Source organism: Canis lupus, chromosome 5 (assembly GCF_048164855.1).
Source record: "Canis lupus baileyi chromosome 5, mCanLup2.hap1, whole genome shotgun sequence".
NCBI lineage: Eukaryota > Metazoa > Chordata > Mammalia > Carnivora > Canidae > Canis > Canis lupus.
In genome coordinates, this window is record NC_132842.1 from 59,413,789 (window position 1) to 59,426,798 (window position 13,010).

A 13,010-nucleotide genomic window follows, 5' to 3' on the forward strand; every position below is an offset into this window, starting at 1 on the left:
GCTGGGTACCTGGTATGTACTGGGCACCAGGCCAGCCCCTGGGGACGTCCAGGTGGGCAGGCATGCCCTGGCCGATGGGGGTTGTGGTCTAGGGTAGGACAGACTTTTGTTACATACACCCATGTTAAGTTAGAAGAGTAACAAGGGCTCTGCAGGTGGGCACACACACAGGGCATGAGGGCTTGTACCAGAGGCCTTTGTCAAGGACATCAGGACCTGTCAGGGAGGTTGGGACAGCCTCCTTGATAAAGAGGTGCTAGAGCTAAGGTCAGGCACCAAGCAGAGGAAGTAGGTTCTGAGTTGAGAGAATAGTCTGTGCAAAGGGACTGTGGCAGGAGGAGCAAGATGAGTATAGGGGCAGAACCAAGGTTTGGGTAGCCCTGTGGGGCTGGGACTGGTCCAGGGCTCAGCCTGCAGGACATGCTTGGTCCATGGCAAGAGCTTATCAGCAGCTCTTCTTTCCCTGACCTTCTCTAGTTTAGGCTGTCCTGGCACTCCATTTTTTGAAAAAGTTTTTTTTTTTTAATTTTTTTAAGAGCTTTACTGAAGTATATTTCACATACCATAAAATTCACCCCTTTAAGGTATTTAAGGCATACAATTTAAAGTTCTTAAGTAGATTAAGACAGGGATATAACTACCACCACCATCAAATTTCAGGACATTTTCATCACCCTAAAAAGGCCTATTTAGTTACTCCCATTTCCCCTACCGCTACAACCCCTGGCAACTAGGGATCTACTTTCTGTTTGTATGGTTTGCCTTTCCTGAGCATTTCATAGAAGTGAAATCATAACAATACGTGGCCTTTTGTGACTTTGAACAAATTAAAAAAATTTTTTATTTCATTTTTTAAAAGGATTTTTATCTATTCATTTGAGAGACAGAGGGTGAACAGGAGCTGGGAGAGGGGCAGAGGGAGAAGCAGGCTCCCTGCTGAGCAGGGAGCCCGACACACAGGGCTCTATCCCGGGACCCTGGGATCATGACATGAGCTGAAGGCAGACTCTTAACCTTTTAGGTGTCTTTATGCCCTGGCTTTCCATACATTCCCAGCCCCTGTCCTCTCCCATCCCCGGCTCCCCTGGAGATTGGGAGAATTCAGCATGGTTCCTCATCTTTGCTCGTGTATTAACTTGGACCTTCTCACTCCTCAGAAGTTTTCTTTTCTGAAAATTTCAGAGGATGCACCTGAAGCTCTAGGTCTTTGGGCTGCTCTTCGGAGGGTCCAACACATGGGCCAGGAGCTGGGCTCAAATCCTGACTTTGGGCACTACTCAATTAGCTGTGTGACCTTGGGCTCGTTAATTACCACACTGCACCTCAGTTTCTTCATCTGTCGAATGGACATCATAGCACCTGGTGAGATGAACCCATAGCGTTGGTATTGATGCCACCCCCACTGTCTTTACTGGGAAGAGTTTTGGGATTTGGAATCACATAAATAGGATTCTAGCCCTGGTGGGGCTGCGCCCTAGCTGTGCAGCTGTAGGCAGTCACTGGCTCCCTGAGCCTTTGTTACCATTCTCTGGGTGGGGGCTGATACATGTCGCGTGGTTATTAGATCAGTCATGAGACTGGGCGGAAAAATGGATGGCCAACCATTAAGTGCCATGCCCTGTGAGGTATCGCTTCTGTGTGCTCAGCTCTCCCGTTGGCCTCACTGTGGTGTGACCTGGATCGACCTGCCTGCTCTTCTAAGTGTTGCTCACCCAAGAAAAGAAATGGGGGCCGCTCTGCCTCACGCTTATGGTGCCTTGTTCCCAGCCTTGTCCAGACTTGCCTTCTGACGAGGTGGATGCTTTTCTGTGTTGCTCCTCCTGAAAGGCACTGTAGTCCCGGTAGTTGAGTTTAAGGGCCCTGTGGGGGTCCCCCAGACCTGAATTTCCATCCGACGTCCACTACTTAGTGGTCCAGTGACCCTGAGCAAGTTGCTTACCTAAGGAAGCTTAATCTCTTGGGAGTCTCAATTTTTCTTTCTGGAAAGTAGGTAAAATACTCGTATCTACCTCACAGAATTGGGGGGTTCAGAGTGATGATCTGAGGGAGTCCTGGTGCCCTGCTGGCAAAGCTGACTCAGTAAATGGGGCTGCCATTATCCAGGCTGGGACCTGGGCTTGTGGGGGGCTGCAGGAGTCTTTTGAGGCTTACCTACTGAGCACGCCGTGCTCCTTACGGGGAGCACTCTAGCTGTCCTAGGCCACGGAAGTCACTGGTCTTGGTCTGGCAACCAAACTGTGGCTGTCACTGGTCTGGATTACCCTCCCCAACGTTGGCAGCAGCCCCCAGCCACATCCTGGTGGCCTCAAGCTCCCCTCTCCTTTTGTGGATGTCCCTGGAGCAATGAATGGCCTCCATACCCCCCCGGGATCCTGCCACTGTGACATGTGCCCACGCTGCACTCCCCCTTTATTGCCCTGGGACCTCAAGATAGAACCTTAAAATTTTATGCTCAGAGACCACAGGCTCACAGACTAGACTGAGCCGTCAAATGTGTCTTGTTTGCCTGCTTTGTTTCTTCCTTTTAACCATTAAAAGAATTGTGATAGAACACACATACCATAAACTTGACTATCTCAGCCATTTTGAAGTGTATAGTTCAGTGGTATGACGTATATTCACACTGTTGTGCAACCATCACCACCATCCATCCCTGGAACTCTTTTCATCTTACAAACCTGAAACTGTTCCCATTAAATATTAATTTCCCCACTCCCCACTCCTCTCCCCCAGCCCCTGCCAACCCGCATTCTACTCTGTCTCTATGAATTTTGCTATTCTCGGCATTTCATTTAAGTGGAATCATAATGTTTGTCTTTTTGTGACTGGCTTATTTCACCTAGCATGAACCTTTCCAGGTTCAACCATGGTGTTACAAACAGCAGGATTTCCTTCTTTGTCCATCCAAGTCCTTTGCCCATCCTGAATTGGTTTTTTTGTGGTTGAGTTGTAGGAGCTTTTTTCTATATTCTGAGTATTAATCCCATATCAATATATGATTGGCAGGTAGTTTCTCCTATTCCGTGAGTCACCTTTCTACTCTATTGATGGTGTCTTTTGATGCACAAAAAAGTTTTATTTTTATGAAGTCTAGCTTACCTATTTTGTTTTTTGTTGCCTGTGTTATTGGTGTGCCATCCAAGAAAGCACTGCCAAATCCAGGGCCATGAGGGTTTCCCTGTACGTTTTCTTCTAAGATTTTTATAGTTTAGTTTTTATGTTTAGGTCTTTGATCTATTTTGGTTAATTTTGTCTGTGGTGTAAGGCAAGGGTCTAAATTTGTTCTTTTGCATGTGGATGTCCAGTTTCCCAGCATTGTCTTTTAAAAAGACTGTCCTTTCCACATTGAATGTCTGGGCCCCCTTGTCAAAAATCAATGTGAAGGTATTTCTGGGTGGTCTATTCTATTCCATTGGTCTCTATGTCTTAAAGACATGCCAGTACTTCATTACTTTCTTTGCTATAGTTTTGTAGGAACTTTTGAAATCAGGAAATGTAAGACCTCCAACTTTCTCTTCTTTTACAAGTATGTTTTGGCTATTTGGGGTCCTTTAAGATTTCATTTGAATTTTAGGATGTTTTTTTCTATTTCTGCAAAAAAATATCTTTGGAATTTTGTTGGGGATTGCATTGAGTCTGATGCTCACTTTCGGTAATATTGACATCTTAACAATATGCCAATCCATGAATGTGGGATGTCCTTTTTTTTTAAGACTTTTATTTATTTGAGACAGACAGAATGAGCAGGGAGAGGGACAGAGAGAGAGGGAAAAGGAGGCTCCCCAATGAGCAGGCAGCTGACATGGGGCCTGATCCCAGGACCCCAGGATCATGACCTGAGCTGAAGGAAGACACTTAATTGAGCCACCAGATGCCCCAACGATGTCTTTTTATTTATGAGCATCTTCTTTGAGTCTAGCAACATTTTTTACTTTTCATGGTACACATCTTTTGCCTCTTTAAATTTACTTCTTTTTTATTTTTTTCTGATGCTATTATAAATTAAATTATTTTCTAAATTTCCTTTTTGGATCATTCATTGTTAGTGTGTAGAAGCACAACTGATTTTTTTTTTTAAAGATTTTATTTATTTATTCATGAGAGACACAGAGAGAGAGGCAGAGACACAGGCAGAGGGAGAAGCAGGCTCCACACAGGAAGCCCGATGCAGGGCCTTGATCCTGGGACTTGATCCTGGGACTCCAGGATCACGCCCTGGGCTGAAGGCAAGCACTAAACTGCTGAGCCACCCAGGCGTCCCACAACCGATTTTTTTTTTTTTTTTTAAGATTTAATTTATTTATTTGAGAGAGACGGTGTGTGGAAAGGAGCAGAAGAAGATGGAGAGGGACAAGCAGATTTCATGCTGAGCACAGAGCCTGATGTAGGACTCAATCTCATGACCCTGAGATCATGACCTGAGCAAGAACCAAGAGTTGGCCACTTGACTGAGCCACCCAGGTGCCCTGAAGAACCACGATTTTTATATGTTGATTTTGTATCCCATGACTTTACTGTGTTTATTTGTTTATTTCTTCTAATTGGTCTGTTTTTTTACTAATCAGATTATTTGTCAATTTTTAAACCCTAGTTAAGGTCACATAAAAAATCTGGACTTCCCATTTTGTCAGAAAATATTGGAAGATGTGGCATCTCTGGGCTGCCATTCCATGGGGTACCTACTTCCTGGAATCTCATAGCAGCTCCTACCTCTGGCAGAAATGGGCATCCTTCCTCTGGTGCCCCAGTGGTGCCCCAGCCTCCAGCACATTTCCTGCCCCATGCCCTGCCTGACAGCCTCACTCAGAGACCCTGCTCTACCTGGCCCCTCGTGCATTCAGCATTCTTTCTACATGTGTTTGTTGAGTACCTGCTATGTACCAGCCAGTGTCCTAGGCACCCACACAAGAGACAAATATCTCTGCCTTCAGGAGCCTTCATTCTAACAATAGAACTCATTAAGTGCTTTACATATATTATCTCATTTAATCTCACTTAATCCTCCAGACATCCTCCTAGGGGTAGCCTCATTATCCCAATGAGGAAAGCAAGAGGCGTGGTGAAGTTGAGACTTTTCCATGGTTATCTAGGGGGTAGGGTAATATCTGTATTAGAAAGTTGGGCAGTCTAGCCTGAGAACCCATGTTCTCAACTGCCCCTCAGTGGCCGAAGGACTCGAACGGAAAACTTGGCAGTGGGCAGGGCAGGGTGGATGGGGCCAGACGGGCACAGTCAGTGCTCATGTAGCCAGGCATCAAATGTCTGCAAGGGGACATGTGTTGGGGATGCGATGGGGTGCTTCTGAGAGCTGCCCTCTGGCCTCTGGTTCCTTGAGGTGTCCTGGATTCCAGGACCTTGTGCTTTTTCAGCTCAGCAATGCCTTGGTCTTGCCATTGGGAGAGCCCCCTTTTTCTCAGAGGACAGCTGGTGATCAGGAGCCAGGCTTGGTGGGAGGTGGGAAGGTAGTCAGCAGGCTGTCTCCTCCGATGGGAGCAGACAGCCGAGAACACCCACCTGTGCAGGGCAGCCCCACCCTCTGCTGAGCCAGCTTCTGCTGAGAGATGTAAATGCAGGTTTGTGTCAGACAGGCTCCAGCTCCGCACTCCCACAGCGGCCCTCTGCATCGGCCCATGACCCAATTTTTTCTGGCTGACAAGGAGCCTGGGCCTGGGGAGGGATGTTGCACAATCCCAGCCCCTTCCTCGGCCCTGGGGTTGACATCAGCAGCCTGCCAGGCGCCTGCTTCTCCTTTGGCCTGGCTCTTTGCACTCACAGGTGTGCATGTTGCTCCTCTGCTGTTACTTCAAGTGTTTATTGAGTACCTCCTGTGTGCTGGGCACCTGCTGGGGCTGGGGCTTCTGAGGAGTAATAGAGAAGGTCCCTCCCCACTTTGCCTCCAATTGCAAGCACCACTGCTGACTCAAAGCTGGGGCGGATGTGTAAAGGGTAGCTGCAGGGACTCTTTCCCTCAGAAGGCCTTGATCTCTGGTCCAGTTTATCCCCAGCACCCCACTCTCTGCTCTCACCACTCCCCTCACTCTTTTTTTTTTTTTTTATAAAGATTTTATTTATTCATGAGAGACACACAGGCAGAGACATAGAGGAAGAAGCAGGTTCCATGTAGGGACCCTGATGCGGGATTCAATCCCGGGACCCCAGGATCATGACCTAGCCAAAGGCAGACATTCAACCACTGAGCCACCCAGGCACCCTGCTTTCACCACTCCTGAAGCAGAGCCTTCTGGGTGGAGGGCAGCCGTCCTGCTCCTGAGCAGCACACGTTCTCAGCCCCCAATGTAGCTGGCCTGCCGGGCGCAGTCCCCACACACCAAGGAGTGACTTGTGCCTGACTGGTCACCCTGCAGTGTTGGTGGCCTGTGTCCCCCATGCTGTCTGAGACAAGCCAGGAGATGACTGATAACTCTGACAAAAGGAGTCTTTTATAGCCTCTTCCTGAACCACCCCCCAGCCCATGCCCCTAACATGCTCCATTTTGCAACCACCTCCTATTGGGGCACCTCTCAGAGATTCCAGGCAAAGCCCAGGAGCACCCAGAGTTCTGATTGTGATGCAAGAAGGGAACAGGAGGGATCCCTGGGTGGCTCAGTGGTTTAGCGCCTGCCTTTGGCCCAGGGCGCGATCCTGGAGACCTGAGATCGAGTCCCACGTCGGGCTCCCGGTGCATGGAGCCTGCTTCTCCCTCTGCCTGTGTCTCTCTCTCTCTCTCTGTGACTATCATAAATAAATAAAAATTAAAAAAAAAAAAAAAAGAAGGGAACAGGAGCCTGGGCTGCAGGCAGCTGGTGCGCAGGTATCCTGACCCCCTGAGGAAGGCTGAAAAACTAACAGGGTTTTCATTGCATGTGGGGCTGAGCACCAGTGGCATTGGGGGCAAGCGAGGTCAGAGCACACCCAGCCCGGGGCTGAGGGAGCAGCCTGTCTAGGACACCTGTTCAGTGCAAGTGGCTCTTCCCGGGGTGATTTCCAAAGAAAGGAGGGGGGCAGGGGCATGCCAACCTTTCAAAAGGAGGTAGAACCACCTATTTCAAGATGGGGGGAATGTGAGAGGAATACGTTTTTGGAGGCTTAAAAATTGCTGAAAAGCATGAAGAATTTATCAGGCATAAGTCCACGGTCCAGAGACCTCTACTTTTTGGTGTTGCATTCACGATTTTGCTTTTGGATTTTGATTTCACTATGTTGAGGGGCCTTCCTCCAGGTCACTTAAAACTTCTGACAAACACAACTGTAATGACTCCCCAGGAGTACGTGTGTGCATTTGCTGTAACTCACCTAACCGTTCCCCTAACGCTGGGTATTCCGGTCACTCCCAGTTGCATGACTAGGAAATGAAAGGCTACCTTCTGTGAGCTGTCCCTTGCTCTGCTCTAAGGCCAGAGGAACTGAGTGCTGCTCATGCCAGGCTCTCAACAGAAGGGGGCCTGGGGTGGGCAGAGAAGTGGCACAGGCCTGGTCTGTTGGTCCATTTCCTCCCCTCACCAACTCAGAGGAGCAGAGGCCTCCTCCTGCTCTGGGAGACTGAGCTCTAAGCTGTGACACTCCCCCCCCCCCCCCCCCCCCGCCCATACTGCCACAGACCATTGATGACATCTCAGCCATGTAAAATGGGGAGATTTGACACACCCCAACACCCCCACAGCTGTCCTTTCTTGAAAGGACAGAAGTCTGGAGACATGGGCCTGTGTGCTCCCAGCCACGGCCTGCAGGGAGGGCGCTGAGCTTGTCTTCTCAGGGTGGACGCTGGGCATCCAGTCCTGTGCTGCCCCTCACCTGCCTTCCTACTGGTCTGGCCTCTGCAGGCAGCAGACTTTGTTGCTGTTGCTTCCTAATAAGACCCAATGCTTCGTGGCCTGCTTGGGTCAAACCCACCTCCTAGGTCCCCACAGAGAGAGTCTGACTCTCACTGGGCTTTCTCAAGGTGATGTACAGTCAGGTACGGTCATCACAGAATGTTCTGTGACAAAACCCCTAAATATGCACTGATGACATTGGTGCCAAAGTCTTCGGTTGCATTTTGGGTTATTTCCCAAGAGGTTCCTGGAGGGGGGCTGGTGCAGAATTGGGGTCTGGAGTCTGCAGGGAGGGTGGCCAGCTGGAGGACAACTCTAGGGGAGGGTTGTTACCCTGGGATGTACACTCTCAGAACTGGCATCCTGGTGGCTTCCTCTGGCTCTGGCTGAGCCAAGCCACCCTTGCTTCCTGATGGGGTGCACACACCCTTCTCTGATGGTCCCAGCTGTCCAGCAAGGCAGACAGGGACCTGGGGGGTGGGGGGACACAGGTCCAAGACATGCCCTGGTTGCTGGTAGACCTGTCTCTATAGGCAGACTTGCCAGGCACCACTGGAATGGAAAAATCTAGGTTCTGGGCAAGGACCAATCAGGTTTCATTGTGTCTGGAGTTTATACAATTTGGGAGCCCTTTATGAAAAGGGAATATAAAATTACAAGTATGTAGACACAGGCTGTGGCAAGGGACTGTGCAAGGTGGGGGTCCTGAAGGTCAGCCTCCTGAGTCTGCCAGGGAGCTGCCTCTGGTGTGGGCACAGAGTGGTATAGAGGTCACCTCTGCTGTGCTTGCTCCCCAGACTTTGCTGAGAGCGGGACTACCTGGGTCTTGTGGTAGGAGAGGGTGCTGAAGGCCGTTGGGACAGGGCAGGTGTCTCTCACCCAGAGTCCTGGGTGTGCCCTGATGCTTGAACTGAGGGAGCATGCGGGGCTGAGAAATGAGGCCTGAGCGTGGGCCAGAAGTGAGGAACAAGGCTCACCGTGACTGTGGCTTTGTGCTGGCAGGTGGAAAACCTGAAGGAGAAGCTCATTAGCCAGGCCCAGGAAGTGAGCCGCCTTCGATCAGAGCTGGTGAGGCTCCACACTGCCATCCTAAGGTGGGGGCTGCAGGGGGGCTGGCCTGGCCTTGTGCAGACTGACCCTTCCATTTGAGGTGTGGGACCCCATCCCTCCAGAGCCCTCGAGTCCAGCCCAGCAGATGCCATTGGGCCTGAGAGATGCTCCCCAAATACTTGTCACCACTCACTAGGCCTTCAGAGGTCGTGTGACCCCCAAAGGGAGGGAGGTTAATTCTCATCTGCCGATGTAAAACAGGAGTGTGAACTCTGTGTATAAATATGACTTTCTTGTTACTTTCACACTCGGGAAAATAGCATGAGAGGGGCGGGTAAGGCCATCCCCCCGGCTCCCCTTCCTTCCTCTGTCTTCTCCTTATGTCCCCCTTGAGCTGTCTCCCCTCCCTCTCCTGCTTCTCTCTCCTCTGCGCTGGTGCCCCCTCGGCCTCCCTGCTCTCTGCTCCCGGGGCCTGGCCTTGCCACATGCATGCCCTGTGCTCTGGCTCCGTGCAGGGAGGCACGGACCTGGAGAAGCACCGGGATCTCCTGGTAGTGGAGAATGAGCGGCTGAGGCAGGAGATGCGGCGCTTCGAGGCCGAGTTACAAGAGCTACGGGCAAAGCCGGTGGCCCCCTGCGCGGGCTGCGAACACAGCCAGGTGAGCACAGAGCCACCTGCTCCCAGAGGGCTCGGTCCCTAACGGTGACCCCGGCTCCTCTCCTTGCAGGGAGCCCTGCATGCTGGTCCCCCCCCCATCTGTTACACACTTGTCCCCACCCCGCTCCCAACCACCTGTCTGCAGGAGAGTGCCCAGCTCCGGGACAAGCTGTCACAGCTACAGCTGGAGGTGGCGGAGAACAAGGGCATGCTGTCGGAGCTGAACCTGGAGGTGCAGCAGAAGACCGACCGGCTGGCCGAGGTCGAGCTGCGGCTCAAGGACTGCCTGGCCGAGAAGGCACAGGAAGAGGAGCGGCTGAGCCGGCGCCTGCGAGACAGCCACGAGACCATCGCCAGCCTGCGGGCCCAGTCGCCACCCATCAAGGTGAGCCTCTGGCGCTGGTGGCCACGTGCAATGTCCTTGCTTTCTTGGCTGCACCCCAGTCTTACCCCTTCCCCCTCTTGCTGTCCAGGGCCAGACATGTAGTAGGCATCTGGCAGCCGAGGCTCAAGGCGCCCACACGTGCCAGGCATGCCTGTGGTACATGGCAAGATTCTGCTGTCGTCTTTGCCCTTCCTGTCTGTTCTGTGCCCAGGCTGGGGTCACAGCCAGGCTCTTGGGCTTACTGAGATGAGAGGATGCCCGGAGGCCCTGCAGCATCCTGTAAAGCCAGGACCTTGAAGTTCCTCTAGTTTTTTCTGGGGGCTTTTGGTGGGATGTCCTTGAGGGTCCTCTCCCAAGGCCAGCTGCGTCTCAGGGCCCCCCCGGGGGTGAGGTCGAGGCACCTGCACCTTCAGGCGCCCATCCCTCCTCCCCCTCACAGTACGTCATCAAGACCGTGGAGGTGGAGTCATCCAAGACCAAGCAGGCCCTCAGCGAGTCCCAGGCCCGGAACCAGCACCTGCAGGAGCAGGTGGCCATGCAGAGGCAGGTGCTGAAGGAGATGGAGCAGCAGCTGCAGAGCTCTCACCAGCTGACGGCGCAGCTCCGGGCGCAGGTGCGCAGGCTGCCAGGGCACACGCACGGGGCTGTGGGAGAGCATGCACACGCGGTGGGAAAGCCAGAGGTGGGCCTGCAGCACAGCGCGGCGGTTCAGTACTGGGGGGCCCATGGAGCTGGGTTCCAGCCCCCCCACCCTGCTCTCCCTGTTGGCTGTGTGACCAGCGCCAAGTTTTATCTACGCCTCTGTTTCCTCGTCCATAAAATGATGTGCTCATAGAAGCTACCTCCCTGTGGAACTCAGAATAGTTGCCAAGAGTCCTTGCCTGCAGGCCGGGCACACAGGCTCTTGGAAAGGGGCCTTGGTCACTATTATGACATAATATGCTCTGCTGGGGCCTGTGGCTTGTGTATGTGTTATGTGTCAGGACCCAGGCTGGTGCTGGGGCTAATGCAACAAAGTAGCTGCATGGAGCTCACAGAACTTTCCAGGAGTGAGATGGCCTCTCCTGTGTGTGTGTGTGTGTGTGTGTGTGTGTGTGTGTGTGTGTGAGACTGTATGTGTGCATGTGGAGGTGGATGCTGTTTGCTCCTGTACATGTGTGGGGTAAGGCATAGGGCTTCTTTCTGGCACCCACCCCACTCCCTCCTGAGCCCCACGTTGAGCTTCTGGCCTTGGCCGTCAGATCGCCATGTACGAGTCAGAGCTGGAGCGGGCACATGGGCAGATGCTGGAGGAGATGCAGTCCCTGGAGGAGGACAAGAACCGGGCCATTGAGGAGGCCTTTGCCAGAGCCCAGGTGGAGATGAAGGCCGTGCATGAGAACCTGGCAGGTGAGCCAGCCAACTGGGCCCTTGCCCGCACCCCCCCACCCCCTCACTGCGGCCCCCCACCCTATCCACCTTACACCTCTTATGTCCCCAAAGGTGTCCGGACCAACCTGCTAACCCTCCAGCCGGCGCTGCGGACCCTCACCAATGACTACAATGGGCTCAAGCGGCAGGTGCGCGGCTTCCCTCTGCTCCTGCAGGAGGCTCTCAAGAGTGTCAAGGCCGAGGTGAGGGCAGCTGGAGGCTGAGGGGATGGGGGTGGCTTGGAGGGACCCTGGAGCCCAGGGTGCCATTCCAAAATGCAACAAAGCCTCCAGACAACGGCTCTCCTCCCCCCTCACACAGACTGAAAAACGACTGGTCAGGGCAGGTATTTTGGTATTTGTCTTATTATGACTCTTTATTTTTTATTTTTTTAGAGAGGGAAGTGGGGCAAGCAGGGGCAGAGGGAGAATCTCCAGCAGGCTCCACACCCAGTGCAGAGCCCAACCGGGGGTTCGATCTTACAACTCTAATGTCATGACCTGAGCCGAAATCAAGAGCCAGACACTTAATTGACTGAGCCACCCAGGCACCCTTATTATGACTCTTTAAATCAAGCATGTAACGTATATCCTCATATCTCAAACATGCTACATATATTCTTACATCTGTTTTAATTTCTTTAAGCTGTGCTTGTACAGTATGAGAATAGCCAGCGTCTCTTAAGTGCCTCCTACGTGCCAAGCCTATTATAGCTGTCAGCTCCTTGAATTGCTACGGCAGCCCTGCAGGGTAGAGACTGATATATTTTGGGAATAGCAAATAGTTTTTTTTCTGTAAAAAAGAAAATTATGTCATTAATACATGGACATGGTAGAAAGTTCAAGCCGTGCAGAAGGCAACAGCTGAAAACGAAGGGCCCCTCTCTGCTGCCCTGGCCCACATTCCCCACACGGATGTCAGATGCCCTCACCCCAGGCGTTCTGAGCTCGTGAACCCGGTGGACGTATCCATGTGCATTGCATATACACACTTCCCTTCTACCCAACAAAGGGGAAGAGATGCATGCATGCTCTGCATTTTGCTTCTGTCCCCTATGAAGCATAACTTGGAGATCTTTACCTACTAGGTCCCACAGATCCACAAGCCAGATGGTGTTATTCCCATTTTACAGATGAGAAAAATGAAACTCAAGGACTGAGCTGAGCTGATTGCCTTAGTTCCCCCAGCTGCTCAGGGGTAGGGCTGGAATTTGGGTCCAGCTGAATCCTATTGGTCAAGTCAGGTGCCAGTCCCGTGGAGTGAGGGTGGAGCGCTGTTTGCTTATTAGTAGGGCAACCTTGAGCTGTCAGCTCTTTGAGGCTCAGTTTATTCCTCTGTGAAATGGGCCCGGCAGCAGTACCTACCCACAGGGGCTGTTGGAAAAAGGCAACATGTGGCAGCGCCCATGGGCTGGAGCGGTGAGCAGCTGGGGGCAGGGCTGGGGGGGTAGGCAGTGTTGGACAGTGCTGTGCATCTTCCACAGATCGGCCAGGCCATTGAGGAGGTTAACAGCAACAACCAGGAGCTCCTGCGTAAGTACCGCCGGGAGCTGCAGCTGCGCAAGAAGTGCCACAACGAGCTCGTGCGGCTGAAAGGTGACTGCCAGGAGGGCTGGGGGTGTCCGGCATAGAGGTCCCAACCTGGCTTGGGTCCTGCCCTTCCCCCCAAACCGTCACCACTTCTTAGAATGAACTGT

At 52.2% G+C, this 13,010-nt stretch overlaps 1 protein-coding gene across 8 annotated transcripts in view; it reads left to right on the forward strand.

The window, feature by feature from the left end:
- The window catches only part of KIFC3 (kinesin family member C3), a 37,941-nt gene that overhangs the window by 16,769 nt on the left and 8,162 nt on the right, over nt 1-13,010 (forward strand). For 7 of the 8 annotated variants that reach the window (XM_072826932.1, XM_072826939.1, XM_072826935.1 and 4 more), the window contains 7 exons: nt 8,814-8,879; nt 9,377-9,520; nt 9,665-9,904; nt 10,344-10,517; nt 11,146-11,293; nt 11,387-11,517; nt 12,798-12,909. In XM_072826932.1, the coding sequence (XP_072683033.1) occupies nt 8,814-8,879; nt 9,377-9,520; nt 9,665-9,904; nt 10,344-10,517; nt 11,146-11,293; nt 11,387-11,517; nt 12,798-12,909 (1,015 nt within the window). Of the gene's footprint in view, nt 1-7,671; nt 7,955-8,813; nt 8,880-9,376; nt 9,521-9,664; nt 9,905-10,343; nt 10,518-11,145; nt 11,294-11,386; nt 11,518-12,797; nt 12,910-13,010 lie in introns of those variants that run through there. The other variant, XM_072826938.1, reaches the window with a different exon arrangement.